The following is a 16505-nucleotide window of genomic DNA, read 5'->3' on the forward strand; positions in this document are numbered from 1 at the left end:
ATATATATATATATATATATATATATATATATATATATATATATATCTGTAAAAGAATAACTAATGATGAAAAACATGGTGGAAAAAAGCTAAAACAACAAATGAAAAATCTAGTATCTCAACTCTTGTTGTGACCATCACCAATTAGAGAATGAACAGGTCTTGCTATCATCGAAAGGCTCACAACTTGGAAGAAGATACCAACCCACCCAGCAAGAACTCATGATTAACAAGCATCTAGGCAGAAAGAAGCATTACTCACAAAGGCTGTCTTTCTCTTCTCTCCATGAAAATAAAGAAACTACAAACAGCACCGATCTAAGAAGACAAGCAAATCATATCTGACCAACTCATCCTGCATTAAGCCATTTGCTACTAGCTTGTCAAGTGCTTTGCTGAAATGGTGTTTTCTGTGAAAAGGAAAATCCCATTAAAAATGCGTTCAACATCCTGGGAGCGGCCTTGCAAATTTGAAAAGTTGTCCACAAAGTTCTGGTGAGTTACTGAAACTGGGTAAATTGCATACACAAGAACTTAGAAAGAGACATCAGCAATATTCCATTTTCATTGTGCTGCTTCATACAATGAACCGGATCTGACAACGTGTGCCCCTAGTTGATCACATTTAAATCAGTGTGCATCCATCTCGTCTCATTGTTCACTTCGAATATGAGTCCTGCATCATTAAGCTGAGCACTAATTGTCCTTAAACTGCAGTTATTCATCATCTGTTGGCAAGATAAGGCTGATGAAGTTACTTGAGGCACCTATGTGACCTTTTGCCAAAGCGTGTGCTTTTTTACCCAGGTTTTCTATGAGTAGGGAGAACACTCAAACATTTATTTCTCCAGTATTCTGCTAGTTCTAATAAAAGAATTGTGCTCCCTTTGGCAATGTGAAGGTTCCTTCTTATCAGTCTGTTCCTGATGACTCTCTAAACATAACGAATATTAACGGAAGTGTAAATGACCCTTCTCACTGACTAAGTCTTGAGTATAGAAGCAGAATTTGTTTAAAAGAAAAAAGGAATTTTATGACATTCTGATACTTGAATCTAGAGTCGGCATACCCTAGTGTACTAAAGTAAGCCTACATTGAGAACTCCATGAAGATCTGAGATGACTGATCAGAATCTTGGAATTCATGAAGTGGAAATGGGGCCTCTGGGCATGTTTTGCAGACATTTCTGGAAGAAAGACTCTGTAAGGGGGAAAACATAAATGGAAATTGGAGAGTTCAGAGTTTGTCCTCCATCTTGGCATATGTGGATTTTCCAATATTAATCACATAGCCTGGTCTTGGGAATTTTCTCTACAAAAGACCATTGCTAATGGTGCTGGTGATAGAGACAGAGGAGCCGCCGTACTCATCTGCCCAAGATGGGTCAGACAATTCAATGTCAGCAGCTCTCTCAGAGGCAATAATACCCTTTTTCTGGGGCTATACATCAGGGGAGAGAAAGGATTAGCCACTAATTATTTGTCCTCACAACTATGCTAATAGATATTTGGGAAGAATGGACAGTCTGGCAAAAATGGGAGACATGAGGCCTAGAGTGTGGATTACCCAGTGAGGAATAACAAATCTATTGGTCCCTCAGCAATCATACCGATTAACTACCACAAACTTTATTTACAGGAGTGCAAGCAGAAACAGATAAATAAGCTGAAGGGAATCAAAAGCCTTTAGAAATCAAGAATATATTTTTCTGAGTCAATCCAGAACCAAAGTGAAATATCATCACTGTTTGGATTTATTTATCAGTGTACATGTTGTACTCATACCTACTTCCTTTTCTATCTTCAATAAGATATTGGTGGATAAAAATTTATAGGATGAAGGAGTCCCTTTATCCATATCCATGACTAGTATATATATATACTGGGCTGCTGTCATCCACTACCATTTTGTACCCATTTACATATTTACTTACATATGGAGGCCACCTTCGTGGAGATATTGTATGTTGACAGTAAAAATTTTCTGAAAGTAAACAGTTGTTTGATTACCATTATTAATTGTGATCCTAAAATCAATCTTCACTCTCTTGTCTTCTAGGTTCTTCCTTGTCCCTGCTATTCTGATCTGTTTGGGGTTCCTTTTAGTAATATTTTATTATTATTACTATTAATGATAATAACTAGTATTTATGTAGTATCTAATACGTGATATGCACTGTGCTAAAAGCTTTGCAAATATTACCTCATTTAATTTTCCTAAAAACCCTGGAAAGCAGGTACTGTTTTTATCCCTATTCTATAGGGGAGGAAACTGAGTCAGATAGAGGTTAGGTGATTTGCCCAGGGTCCCACAGCTAGTGCTTAAGGCTAGATTTGATTTCCTTACTCTTCCTAATGCTGGGCCCAATGCTCTACCCACTGTACCACTGATCTGCCTTTAGAAAAGGGATTCTTCTATCCAGCTTTTTACAGTTCCTCCATCCAAAAACCTAGGTAGTCCTAAAGAAAAGGAACTTCTTAGGTTTAAAGTTGTTGATTTAGGAGGCTCTGGTTTAGAATGAGTTCCATCTAAAATCCCTGTGGCCTAGACTTTTGAGGCATATGGGATGAGAAGGGAGAGTATAGACATGCTACACTCTATCTTGGTGTCAACAAATGTCATAGCTTTGACATTTTCTTGAAGCTTTTGGCTCACAGAAAGATTATTAGTTATTGAGGTAATTGACTGGGTTAGAGGGGCTGAGTGGGAGGGGGCTAACTAGAGTAAACTCCCATTGTGTGAATAATATAATTAACGGTATATTTTAGTTAACTGGAGGTTAACGTATACGCAATACAAAGATTACCAATTTCCAAAAAAAAAATACACATAGTAAAACTACAGAGGGATAAAGACTATTCCTTTGATTTCACCGATATAGAGGACTCCCAGGGAAGAAACCCTCTCTACCAATATAAGGTAGCATATTTTCATCTTTGAAAGTTGCCTAGAACAATGAGAAGCTAAAACACTCACCCAAGGTCACAAAAGGAAACTTGAATTCACCCCTATCCACTATACCCTGTTGCCTCTAACTGAAAATATGCCAAATGTAATTTAATCTTTAATGATTAAAGATTAGAGGGCACTTTAGAATATTGCAGTGCCTCACAGTCATTACTCTGAACACCAATTATCATAGTGCACAACTATTAATGCAGAATGTTTGGAAGACCAAAGCTGATTCTTAACTGATCTTATGACATATCATAGAATATTTCATTAAAATGACATTCCCTAGAACACTTCTTTTTAATTAACTACTAATATTAACTTGTTTACTAATAATCCTTGGCATTTAAGCCTCAGTTTCTCCTACAAAATGGGCATGATACCATTTTCTGCTTTCCTCACAGAAGCCTTATAAAGATTAATGAGTCATCTGTATTACTTTGGGGGCTCCAGGGGTATTATTAAAGAAGCCTCTCAAGATTAAATGTTGCAAGATGTCCCACATCTTATCACTTATTTATTCTGAAAATTTGACAGCAGGTTTTATAAAGAACCAGTTAATATCCACTACAAGATTTATAATTATTCCTTTCATTTTTTCCTTCAGAACAAATCGAGAAAGTAGACGTAAATAGCCCAATTGAATTTTTGGCACACTGAACATTAATTAGAATGCTCCAATGATTTCCAAGATAGATTTCTCCAGCAGTAAATATTCTGCCTTAGTTCACACTCTTATGTCAAGTGCAAATCTTCTGATGTTGGCTCATATCCAGTGTCCTCAAAAAGACTTCAGGTTCAAAAAGCAAAGAATGTAAATGATTTACTTTATTTGCCATTAAGGAAGTCATGAGAGAAAAGACTTAGGTGCTACAAGGTACAGGCCTCTCATTACAACAGCATAAAATTAAGTCAGGCTCCATTTATTCTAGCACTTAATTATCAACCCCCACTCTTAATCCCAAAACTGCATTGTAGAGGTGACTTCAGGAAAGTTTATACACATCAGAACAACTTCAGGCCACTAGTAAACACCAAACATAACATCCAAACCAACTTTGTCTTTCCTTTACTTCTCAACCCCGTTTTCACTCTAATCCAAATCATGCTTAGGTATACAAGGCAAAACCTTCCAACAAATATGGCTGACAAAATGTGAATGGCCACATGATAGAAAATGTCAAACAGATTTCATTATTGACCATATATGAACCAGGCACAATTTCTGTATCAGTCAGTATCTTGTCCATGATAAAAAGGACATATTATAAGTTGGAGAAAGCATATGCTTAAAATTTGGACTTTTCTTATTTAGAAAGTGATCATCATTTATATTTTATAGAGATGTGATATATGAGTAATGAAAATTTCAGATTTGGCTCTTCTAAAATATATGGCCTAGCTTTGAGTTATGACCCCCCAACTGGTGTGACGACTCCTTCTTATAAGACTCATCCGTTCCAGTCACTTCCCTTTTTACTGTATGTAGCACCTCTTCCAACTGTTCTGAAGGAAATGACTGGGGAGATCCAGAATTTCCCCGTTTTTCTAAAGTCCTGATTTTAAAAGTTCAGACAGTAGAAGGGCATTGCTGATGACCAGGGGTGGGGAACCTGCAGCCTAGAGGCCACACCTAGCCTTCTAGATCCTTAAGTATGGCCTTTTGACTGAATCCAAATTTTCTATGGCAGGTTCCCCACCCCTGGATTAGACCTACCCTGGGAGTGTCATGGTCTCCTGCTCAGGCATGGGTGGGGCATACACTCTTGAATAAATAGCCCAAAACTGGGGGTGATCTGGATATAGAGATAATTTTCTCTCTGTCTAAGGGTGACTTAATGTCATTCTCAGCCCCTCATTTTAATATAGCCCTCCTCCCATTATATTAACCAGAGTTGATTGCCACTCCTCTTCCAAAAGAACATATAAGCCCTGAGCCCACCCCCATGATTGTCTTTGGTCTAAGCCATCCTTTTATTAATAAAATGCTGACCTTATTAATGAAATAATTAAATTATCCAAAAACTATGTCTCTTGAATTATTTCAATCACCGCAGTCTTAAGGATATCCTCCTCACTCCAAGACTGGCTCCTTTTCAGGGCATCTACTCCAGGTTCAAAGGACTATGTGGGTCTACGCTCTTAAGATTATAGCTCATGAGCCCCTACCAGAGATGGAGGAAAGGCAATAAGCATTCATATGGTGCCTACCATGTGCCAAGCACCCTGCCAAAAGCACTTTACAAATACGATCACATTTGATTCTTACAACAACCTTGGGAGGTAGATGCTGGGAGGTATTATTTCCATTTTAGAGATGAGAAAACCGAGGCAAACAGAGGTTAGCTAATTTGCCCACAGCTAGTAGGTACCTTAGGCCAGATTTGAACTCAATTCTTCCTGATTCCAGGCACTGACACTCTATTCACTGCACCACCTAATTGCCAGTGTGTTCATCCTTAAAAGTCAGTCAATAAAAACAACTCAAATCAGAGACATTTATTGAAATGGACAGCATAAATATTAGCAATAAAATACCCCACCTATAAACCTAGAATGCAAGCAGGGCTTTTCTGGAGCATGCTCATATTGGCTCACAAAAGCCTACTGTTAAATTTTCAGTATGAGCATTTACACTAAAAAAATCAGCAAATGCTAAATATCAGACCTGGATTCATTGTTTTGTTGATGGTCTAGACTTAAGAAGGTGATGGTGAAAATGTTAACAATTCAGACTAAACTTAAATATGTCATATGTACATGTTTTGTTTTGTTTTGTTTTTTCCTCTTTTAGGAGACCCTAACAATTACCAGCATATCCCTGAGTGCCCTCATCCAAAATTATGCCCACTGTCAATGGCAAAATTGTATATAAATACAGAATACACTGATAGGTGCATATTTGGGTACATATTTGGCCAAGGCAAATCATTCCCTGGCACTGCAAACTCCTGATGACCTTTATATTCTCATGATTTACTCATGCTCCTTCCCCTGGGCACAATACAACTGCTAGCAGGTGCTCAGCTGGGATTCTGAGCATGTTTCTTTCTACAACTCAACTTCAGCTGGGGGCTGGCTCTCTTCTTGACTCATACAGTTCAAAACTCCTCAATGCTATCTCCTGTTTCTATTGACTGCCTCGGTTTGCTCCCTCGTAGATGCAGGCAAGCTGGAAGATGGACAACAGGGAGAGAAGAGAAAAATCCCCCTCTCTAATATGGCAGAATAGGCAGTTAGATGGTGTAGTGGATACACCACCAGGCATGGAGTCAAAGGTCTTAAACACTTAGTAGCTGTGTGACCCTGGGCAAATCCCTTAACCCTGTTTGCCTCAGTTTCCTCATATGTAAAATGAGTTAGAGAAGGAAATTGCAAACAACTCCAGTACCTTTGCCAGAAAACCCCAAATGGGATGATGAAGAGTCAGGCTGAAATGACTGAACAACAATAAACATCATAGGAGAAGAGTTCTTTCTTCTCAAGGGCTGTGGTCTTCTTCTTACATAGATGGCTTTCTTCTTTGTGAATGGATGCTGTACTCCTCACTGCTATCTCTTACCTCAACTCTCACCTCCACTGACTCCTAAGAAAGAGTCTGTCTTTTTAAAAGGCAATTAGGGGCATTGCTGATCTTTTAGCCAGACAAACAAAGGTTAGGCACCCTTTAATTTCATCAGTTTTGAGCAGAAGAAATTCTTTACACATTGCAAAAGGTTAACAAAGTGAAAATCCTTCTTTGTACCTTAAGACCTTACTACCTCTTTGTCTGTGACTTGCTATTATTTTCTGGGGTTCTAGAGAGAAATCAATTGCCTAGCATTATCCTGATCATCTATCTCTAATAATTAGACTGCCTTAAAACACTAACTTTTTAATGTGCCTATTGTCATATCTCTCCAACTGATAGCTCCTTGAAGGCAAGTGATACATAATGTAGTTCTTTGTCTCTAGAACCATACTACGGAGGTAGAAAGGGCTTAATAAATGTGTTGATTTGCTACAAAAGGTTAATTGAAGATAGCTGCTTATAGATATAGATCATATTTAAATACAACTGACAGTCTACTTCACAGTGGTAGTAATAATGATAATAATGATAGCTAATATAATAAAGTACTTACTATGTGCCAGGCACTGTGCTAAGCGCTTTACAATTATTAGTGCTGGCACATAGTAAATGCTATGTAAGTGTTAGCTATTGTTATTATTATTATTTACAACATCTTCACCAACCTGGGAGTTAGGTGCTATTATTATCCTCATTTTACAGACGATATTTAAAATTCCTTCTAGCACTAAGATTTGTAAGACAATGGAGGCTTAGAGTCATTAATATTCTTTATCCCCAATGTCAAAATCAAACTCCCCAGACTTACTATTCAAGGTCCTCCATTATCTGGCTCCAACTTATCTATTCAACTTTTTCTCACAATACTCCTCCTTACCAAACACATTTATTAAGCATCTATTGTATTCAGATCACTGTGTGAGGCTCTTACAAACAGATCAATTTTAGATAATACCTATCCCCTGCCCTCATGAAGCTAACACTCTAGCAAGTATATAAGACACATGCACTGAAAACTATAAGTAAAAGAAAATTTCATTATAAAGGCGCAAAACAAAGTCATCTGTAAGAGATAAATAGATCAGGGAAGACTTCACAGATAAGAGCACTAGATTTATACTAAAAAGGATGGGTAGGAATTCAACAACTAAGTTGGTTAGAGAGCATTCCAGAGAGAAGCAGAAAAGTCAAAGCATGTCGATAGGCTCACACAATCATAAATGTAGAGCTGGAAGGGCCTTAGAAGACATTTAGTCTGATCATCTCACTCTATAGATGAGAAACTGAGCCTAAAACTTGAAAAAACATAAAGCTAAATAACAATTGGGGAATGGGAGGAAAGCAGGGAAAGATGACAGAGAACTGAGAAAGTGCGACCGAAAACGGCAAATTTCCCATTTGTTATGGGGTTTTTTGGTGTTGGTGGTGTTTTTTAAGGAAAAAAAAAAAGTGAAGTCTGTAAACAATGGGTCAGTAAGCTTGACTTTGATTACTGGAAAAATTCCAGGACTTATTATTAAAAGGATGTTTCATGAGCTGATAGAAGAGGAAGTGGCACAAAGAGGCAAAGAGCTAAGAATGGCATTCTCAAAAAAACAAACAAACAAAAAAACACTATTGGAGACTAACTGCATCTACTGTAGCCATTCTGAATTAATCATTATCTCCTGAGTATATTTCACACTGTTCCAAATCTGTGTCATTTCTAACGCTGTTTCCTATGACTATAATACTGTCTCCATCATCTCAACTTTTGACATCCTTAAAGGCTCAGCTCAAATGTTATTTCCTTCGTGAAGCCTTCTGACCCCACTTATTTCTCCTACCTGATTTTATTTTGTTGTTATTCAGTCGTTTGAGTTGTGCCCAACTCTTCATGACACCATTTGGAGTTTTCTTAGCAAAGATGCCAGAATGGTATGCCATTTACTTCTCCAGCTCATTTAACAGATGAGGAAACTGAGGCAAACAGGGTTAAGTGACTTGCCCAGGGTCACATAGCTAGCAAGTGTTTGAGGCCAGATTTGAACTCAGGAAGATGAGTCTTCCTGATTTCAGGCTTGGAACTCTATGAACTGTACCATCTAGCTATGCTATCTGATCTTATAGCACTTTGTAATCTTTTTGTGTACTTATATTCTACTGTGCATGCATGTGTGTATGCCTATCCTATTACCCCTCTAACTGGATATAAACTTCATGGGGACATAGACCATGTCCTATGTATCTTTGTATCCCCTTCATGTCCCATGCTTAGAATTACATATTTACATTTAGAGAATGCCTAATGAATGTTTCTAGGAAGAATAAATGAATGAATCATGACTCTAAGATCACAGGCTAAGAAATTTCCTGTTTTTCCTAACATATAATATTCTGTTCTTTAATTTTACATACTGAAAATACAGATTTGATGAAAACCCATTTTTCCTGAAAAAGAATATTAAAATCTTGGCAATTTGATAAATTATTTTAATGCTTTGGGTAATTACTCTATGTCACAAGTCTGCCATTTCAAAGAAGTATACGGAAGAGACCAAATTCATATTTAAAATAATTTTAAAGATATGTAGAACACTTAGAAATTTACTCATTTCCTTTCTCAAAGTCATTTGCTCAGCTAAAGAAAATTTTCAAACAATTGAAAATTTAAATTGTATCCAAATAGGAACCTGGTTCATAGTTCATTGCCTTGCTCCATTAGTATGCGCAGGTGATTGATTTGTACCTGGCAAAAATATTTTCATCCTGTACCGTACTCTGTCACTGGCAAGAAATAACTGATGGAACTTATACTTGAGTAACTAGTGATCTGTTTACCAAATTCAACATTATCTACCTAACAATTTTAATAATTATTTTAGAATTACATTTTGTTTTGGCATAGTGAATAGAGAGCTGACCTTGGAGTCAGGAAGACATTGCGTCAAGCCACACTTATGACACATATAACTGACCCTGGACTACGTGGTACATTGGAAAAAGGGTAAAATCATGGGGAGACTGCATTCAAATCTTAGCTGTTATTTACTGGCAGTAAGTACTAACGTAAGTCATTTCACCTCCTCAGGTCTCAGTTTCCTTATACGAAAAATGAGAGAAGTAAGTTAAATGGCCTTTAAATTCCCTATTTCTAGATTCCTCTATTACCCCACCCCCCCATTTCCAGAGCTAGGTCCTGACTGCTTTGAATAAGGAATCCCACGAAGTAGGAATGGATTTATTATAATCTCTTGTTGAAGGACCGTCAATCACTGATTTTCTGTGAATTGCATCCAACCCTATCTACTATAATTATTTGAATTTGTACTGCAGATTTCCATTGCGCTGGAAATAATAACAATATTTTACATAATTATAACTTCTAATAGTGTGACTTAAAATATGTGTGACCACCTCAGGTAATTTATCATTCACACTAATTGGGATCTCACTGCACTCATTTCAGGTAAAAGCACATTAATATCATTGATCCAGCTATTTTTACTCCATTTATTCAGAGCCATTTTATTTACCCATTAGGTGATAACCTGGCTTTTTAAAAGGACCAGAACTTCAATATTGCACACTTTGGGGGGGGTGGAATGGGGTAAGAGTGAGGAACAGGAACATGTGCTAAGCAGTATTTTTCATAGTTAAACTGGTACATGGCTGTGTTTTAAACTAATTTGTTGTTTTTTTTGTGTTGGGTAGGCAAAACCTATGAACAAACTGACTAAATAGATAGTCAAAGGAACAGCATGCAGGACAAATGAAACAAACTTATCAGACAAAAATATCTGATGAAAATTATAAATTAACATTTGACAAAGAGAAATTTTAAATGTTAGGATCAAGTTATGGAATTCAACAATTCAGAAAACATGTAGTATGTGCCTGCTATAAATATATTGACACAAAAAGAAATACTGTACAGTGTGAAGTGTGAAGTAATCAATCATGCTGTTATCCTCAAACTCCAGCTAGACCTTTACAAGCACATTATATCTCCTTCTGAGCTTCACAACTAAAGAGGGATATGGGGAATTTAAGAAGAGTTCAGAGGAAAGAGCCAAAGGTAAGTCTTACGTACAGAAGATGAAAGAAAAGGCAGGTAACCAAGGATGAATACAAAAGTAGGGCATGGGCATGTAAGAATAATGTCAGGAATGCTAAAACAGAATGAACTGAGACTGGCAAGGAAAGCTAAGAACAACAAAAAAGGGTTTTGTTTGTTGTCTGTTTAAAGCTATGCTGAAGAAAAGAGTAGGTTCAAAGAAGGTTGATAAGACCACTGCTTAGGATAGATGAAACAATTATCACTGATGAGGGAGAGAGGGGAGACAAAGTCGTTCACTAGTTATTTTATTTCTCTTTTCTCTGCCAAGGAGGATGTTATCTGGACTGGAAAGGACAAAATTAAAAAATAAAACCTGCTAATAGGGAATGCATACTCAAGATAGGTAGGGGGAGACAAGAAGACAACAAATAGCAGCTCTTGATGAGCTACAATCACCAGGTGTAGGATGAATTATATTTCAGAGTACTGACATAACTGGCAGGCGTGATTGCTGAGCCACTCAGTGATCTCTGGAAGTAGGATGAGATGTATTTTTGGACATGGCCAATAGGGGAATTTGTTTTACATGGCTATTCATAAGTTGTTTCAAAAGTTTAGTTTTTATTTTCCTTTTTCCTTTTCTTTCTTTTTTTTGTGACAGCAGAGGTGAAGGGGAGCAAAAATTAATGCCTGTCAATCAAAAAAAAAAAAAGAAAAGAAAGAAAAGAAAAAGACCTAAAAGTTGAAGAAAAATAAAGCTAACAACTGGTGAAGAAGGAGGGAAAGATTACAGAGAACTGAAGAGCCAGATCAGAGAAGGGTAAATGTTCAGATTTTTTTTTTAAGGGAAAAAAAGGTGAAGTCTATAAACTACAGATCAATGAGCTTGACCATGGTTACTGGAAAAATTCCAGGACTTATTATTAGGAGGATGGTTAATGAGCTGAAAGAAAAAGAAGTGGTAGGCACAAAAAACTACCAGGGCTTTCTCAAAAAAAAAAAAAAAAAAAGATTATAGGAGACTAACCTCATATGCTTTTCTGACACTGTTTCCAGTCTGGCATATTAGGAATTTGCTGTTGGGGTTTATCAAGATTCTCGTAAAGCTTTTGACAAGCTTTCTCATACTCTTCTCTTGGCAAAGATAGAGAAATCCAGATTTTCTTTTGTTTCCCACACAGGTGAATTGTGGATTCTGTGGACTATCAGTTTGTTTTCAGCGCTCAGAAGTTCTGGGCAGTTTTCTTGTAATATTTCTTGCACTGTGATGTTAGGGTGTTGGTTTCTGTTGTTGCTGTTGTTGTTTTGCTGCTGTTGTTGGGTATTGGGTGGTTATTGTTGTTGTTGTTGTTAACTTCCCATGTTCTTCTGGGAGACCTATAATTCTCACCCTGTCTTTGAAATCAATATGGCTTGCTTGTATGGAGATCATTTTTTTTAATTATTGTTTTTTGTTTTCTCTTCTTCCATTTATCTTTCTCTTCTGTTTCTGCATTTGCAATCAGTTATTCTGTCTTTTGATTTTTTTTTTCATAAAACTTGCCTCTGTGGCTTCAAATGTTTTTCTATTCTGCCAATTATTTCTTCATTAGAGGGCATAAATTCTGCTTTCACAATCCCCATTTCTCTTTTAAACCACTGAAGAACTTTTTTTCTGTGGTTCCCTGCTCTCTTGGGAATCTATAGGATCCTCTACTTCATCAGATTTTGATTCATTTTCCTTTTTCTTCTAATATTTATTCATGGATGTTGGGACTCATTTATTTGATTTGGAAACTAAATTCCCTTCTGTTAATAGCATCTTCCTCTGTTAATGTACCTGGTTATAGTCAAGGTTTTTAACAAAATTTTTGTACTTTTGAGATATTTGGTAATTTCAGTCTTTTTTCCACATATTCGCCTTTTGTTCACTTTCTGACTCCTCTTTTGATTGTGGTTTTTCTTGGGGCTGGACTTCAAAGCTATCTCAGATTTCTTCTATGCCAAACAATTCACATTTAACCAACCATAGTCTATGCCTCAAGTAATTCAACAGAATAATATAAATTACTTGTAGACTTAAAGTGCTACATAAATGTCAGATATTATTAATATGGTCATTAGAATATATGGCACATAGTACATGTTCAATACATGGATTAATGAATGGATTTATTACAATCTCTTGTTGTAGGATTGTCAGTCACCGATTTTCTGTGAATTACATCCAACCCCATCTACTATAGACCTATATGCATAGGCATATGTATATACATACACTACATATGTGTATATTTTAACAATCAACATGAAAGCACAAAGTCTCCCTTAAACTAACAATTAGCCATTACCAAAGAATCACAAACAGGATTATTTTGCTAATAGTTGTTGCCTATTTATAGACTTTGATCCAAATTTGCTTTTTAGGTATTATATTTCAATAAATGATTGATCTGTGATTTCAGTGTTCATCCTTGCCAGTGATAACAAATTAGGATTGATCTTCACATTATGATTAATTTTTATGACTGATATTTTCACCTGCCCAATAGTTGTAGAGAAAAAGAAAATAAAAAGAAAGAGTATTGCCATGTGAATGTGTGTTGTTAGACTTTTTTAAAAATGTCATATTTAGGTTCAATCTTAATATTCTATACACTACTGGAAACCTTAGTTGAACCTCAGTGGAGCAAATCCATATAGTAAACCAACTTATCTCTAGCTTGATGTGATTTCATGGTACTCCAGGTTTGTTTTGCTTAGTTTTTTGACTTTAACAACCACACATATTATTCTGGGCTCTATAAAAGAAATGGAAATTCTAGCCTATTACAATGTAACATTCTAAGGAAGAGCTAGATGAGCAGTAATTACTTTTCTTTTTCTTACATTAGAAGTGCCATATAAGAAAGAGGATTAGGAGATTTTTAATTGTTCATACTTTGTGGAAGTGCAAGTGGGGTAAGCTTCCTAGAGATAAGCTTGGAGACAAGTTTTAGATGAGAAAAGCAAACTTTTTAACGTAAAGAAAGACATACCCAACTCTTGGCCTCCTGCTAGACACAGCCTTGATCCCATTCTATTCTATCTTCTCTAGTAGATTGTGCCTTCTCTTATCCCACTTCTGCACTAATTTTCAATCTCTATTTACTGGTTGGTTCTCTGTGGCCTACAAACACATCCATTTCTCCCTTATCCTAAAACACAAACAAACAAAAAAAGAAAAAAACACTGACTTGGATCCAATCATACCTATCATGGTATAGCTATCTTGGTATAGGTCTCCTCCCTTTTGTGGATAAACTCCTTGAAAAAGCCTTCTACAATATGTGCCTCTACTTCCTGTCCTCTCACTTTCTTCTCAGTCCTCTGTGGTTTGGTTTCTGATTTGAACATTCAACTGAAAACATCCCCCTACAAAGTTACCAACTGTCTCTTAATTGCAAAACCTAATGGCCTTTTTTCAACTCTCATCCTTTTTGTCCTCTCTGCAGCCTTTAACTGACAATCACCTTTCCCTGGATACTCTCTCTTCTCTAGGTTTTCATGACACCATTCTTCCCTGGTTCTCCTCCTACCTATCTGGCCACTCCTTCTCAGTCTCCTTTGCTGGAATTTCATCAAACTTATTAATGATGTCTATCTCTGAAGAGACTGCCCCAGGAGGGGCAGCTAGGTAGTGAAGTGGATAGAGCTCTGGCCTTGGAATCAGGAGAACTTGAGTTCAAATCCAGTCTCAGACACATGACCCTTACTAGCTGTGTGACCCTGGGCAAGTCACTTAACCCTGATTGCCTCACAAAAAAAAAAAAAGAGAGACTGCCCAAGGGCCCTCCTCTGTTCTCCTTCTATACAATTTCATTTAATGACCTAACTCCCACGGGTTTAACTATTATCTCTTTGCAGATGATTCTCAAGCCCTTCCCACTTCCAAACTTTCCAGATTCTGTCAAAGGCACCATCATTCTCTCACTCATCCAGACTCACCACCTAGCTGACAATAACACTTGCACACAACACAACTCACACTTACTCCACAGATACAATCTGTTGCCAAGACTTCTCTTTTTTTACCTTTAGAGCTTCTGTCCAATAGGTCTCCATTTCTCCATTTCTCAGAAGCGTCACCCTGGTACAAGCTCCCATCCCTTCAAGTTGGGACTATAATATATAAGCCTTTTGTTTGATACCGTTTCCTCAAGTCTTTCCCCACTTAAATCCATTCTGCACTGGGCTGCCAACTCACAAGGCTGACCACGTCAACCCCTGTACTCACTCAAAAAACTCTAATAACTCCCAATTACTGCCAGGATGAAATGTAAAATCCTATTTGGCTTTTAAAAATTCTCACAACCTGGCCCCTTCAAGTCAAGTCAATAAACATTGATTAAGTACCTACTATGGGAGTACGTTTTCAGTCTTCTTACGATTTAATCCCCTTAATACATTCTATGATCCAGAGTAACAACAACCGTCTTGCTGTTCCTTGAAGAATATAGTCGATCTCCCACCTACCTGTCTTTTATAGCCAGTCAATGAATACACATTTATTAAACACCTACTATGTACCTGGCACTGTGTAAGCTCTAAGAATACACACACACACATACACACACACACACACACACACACACACAAATGACAATCTCTCTCTGCAAGAAGCTTAATATCTAATGCTGGAAGACCACATACAAAAGAAAGCTGAAAAGGATGCAGGGGAGAGAGAGTATCTGTTGTAACGCACAGTGGATAAGTCAAATTTGTACAGTCTGTTGTAGAGCATGGTAGAGAAGTCAAATTAATATAGTCTAGTGGGAAATGAAGAGATGGTTGGCCTAGCAGCCATCTTTAAATGTGGAGGCTTTGGGAGAAGTTCTTTGCTTTTCCCTCCAGTCCTTCAATCAGAGGGTCAGAGGGCACTGACAAGGTGTGAGTACCAAGGCTGACATAATCTCAAAGAATAACGAACTGCTGAGATTTGTATTCCCAGTCTTAGCACAGTACCTGGCATAGAGTAAGCATTTAATAAATGCTGCACAGAATGCTCATAATTTCAAGTATGCCATGTGAACTCACCTTAGAATTTAGGCTACTGCATCCCAGTTTCCCAGTCAATGGTTTCTACCAAACAAATATGTCTTCCGAAAGATACGATCTAAAATACCCAGGTATTTAAGAAGCCCTCCCTAAAATATGTCATGCTCTATATCTGCCCTTACTTGGCACATTCTTCACACATACCTTTAAAAAATAAGGAAAAGGAAAAACATTGTCACCTCTACATTTAAGCATATAAGCACAGGAAATTACCTGAATTTCCAGCTTGATGAGATGCATCTTTGTCCTCATTATCCAGAATAACAGCCAGGCCTACAGAATAAGCAGGGAGGATGCTACTGCTGAGGTCCACTCTGGTTAAGCTCTCAGGTTCTCTCCCTGGGACTCTTCTAGAGTATCCAGGATTGTTCTGCCCAGCTTCGTCCCCTTTTTGTTCATGTCTCTGGGCTCGCCGTACAATATGAACTATACTTTGCTGGTCCAGGTCGCAGTTCTGTAGAAGGAATAACACATATATATTATAGGACAAATTTTTAACTCCCAATAAAATCAAAAAGTTCTACTTGTCTCTAATTCTAGAATCTGTTGAATATTTTGGTCTGTTGTATGTACAATTTCTACATACAGTAATGGAACTTAAAGGAAAGTGACAAATGCAAATTACTAAAATTAGGATTACTTGGCCCTGAAATGGGTCATAGCATTTACATATTGAGTGTATTTGACAAGCAGTGCTGGATTGGGGCCAGAGGCTCCAAACTGAAATTTGGGGATAAGTGGAGTAGCAAACAACAGTGCAAAAATACTTCATTTTTTAGAACAACCATGACTTCCAATGGAAAAGAAAACGTGCCACATGGTATATACAATGAAAAAAAAAAAAGAAATGTCATTTTGCTACAAATT

The 16505-nt window shown here is 37.2% G+C and overlaps 1 protein-coding gene across 1 annotated transcript in view; it reads right to left on the bottom strand.

The window, feature by feature from the left end:
• The window catches only part of LOC114031409 (E3 ubiquitin-protein ligase parkin-like), a 1828862-nt gene that overhangs the window by 1245155 nt on the left and 567202 nt on the right, over window positions 1–16505 (bottom strand). Inside the window, exon 3 of the mRNA XM_027846472.1 lies at window positions 15852–16092. Within this exon, the coding sequence (XP_027702273.1) occupies window positions 15852–16092 (241 nt within the window). The remainder of the gene's footprint in view (window positions 1–15851; window positions 16093–16505) is intronic.

Source organism: Vombatus ursinus, unplaced genomic scaffold, assembly GCF_900497805.2.
Source record: "Vombatus ursinus unplaced genomic scaffold, bare-nosed wombat genome assembly UNPS02015175.1, whole genome shotgun sequence".
Taxonomy (NCBI): Eukaryota; Metazoa; Chordata; class Mammalia; order Diprotodontia; family Vombatidae; genus Vombatus; species Vombatus ursinus.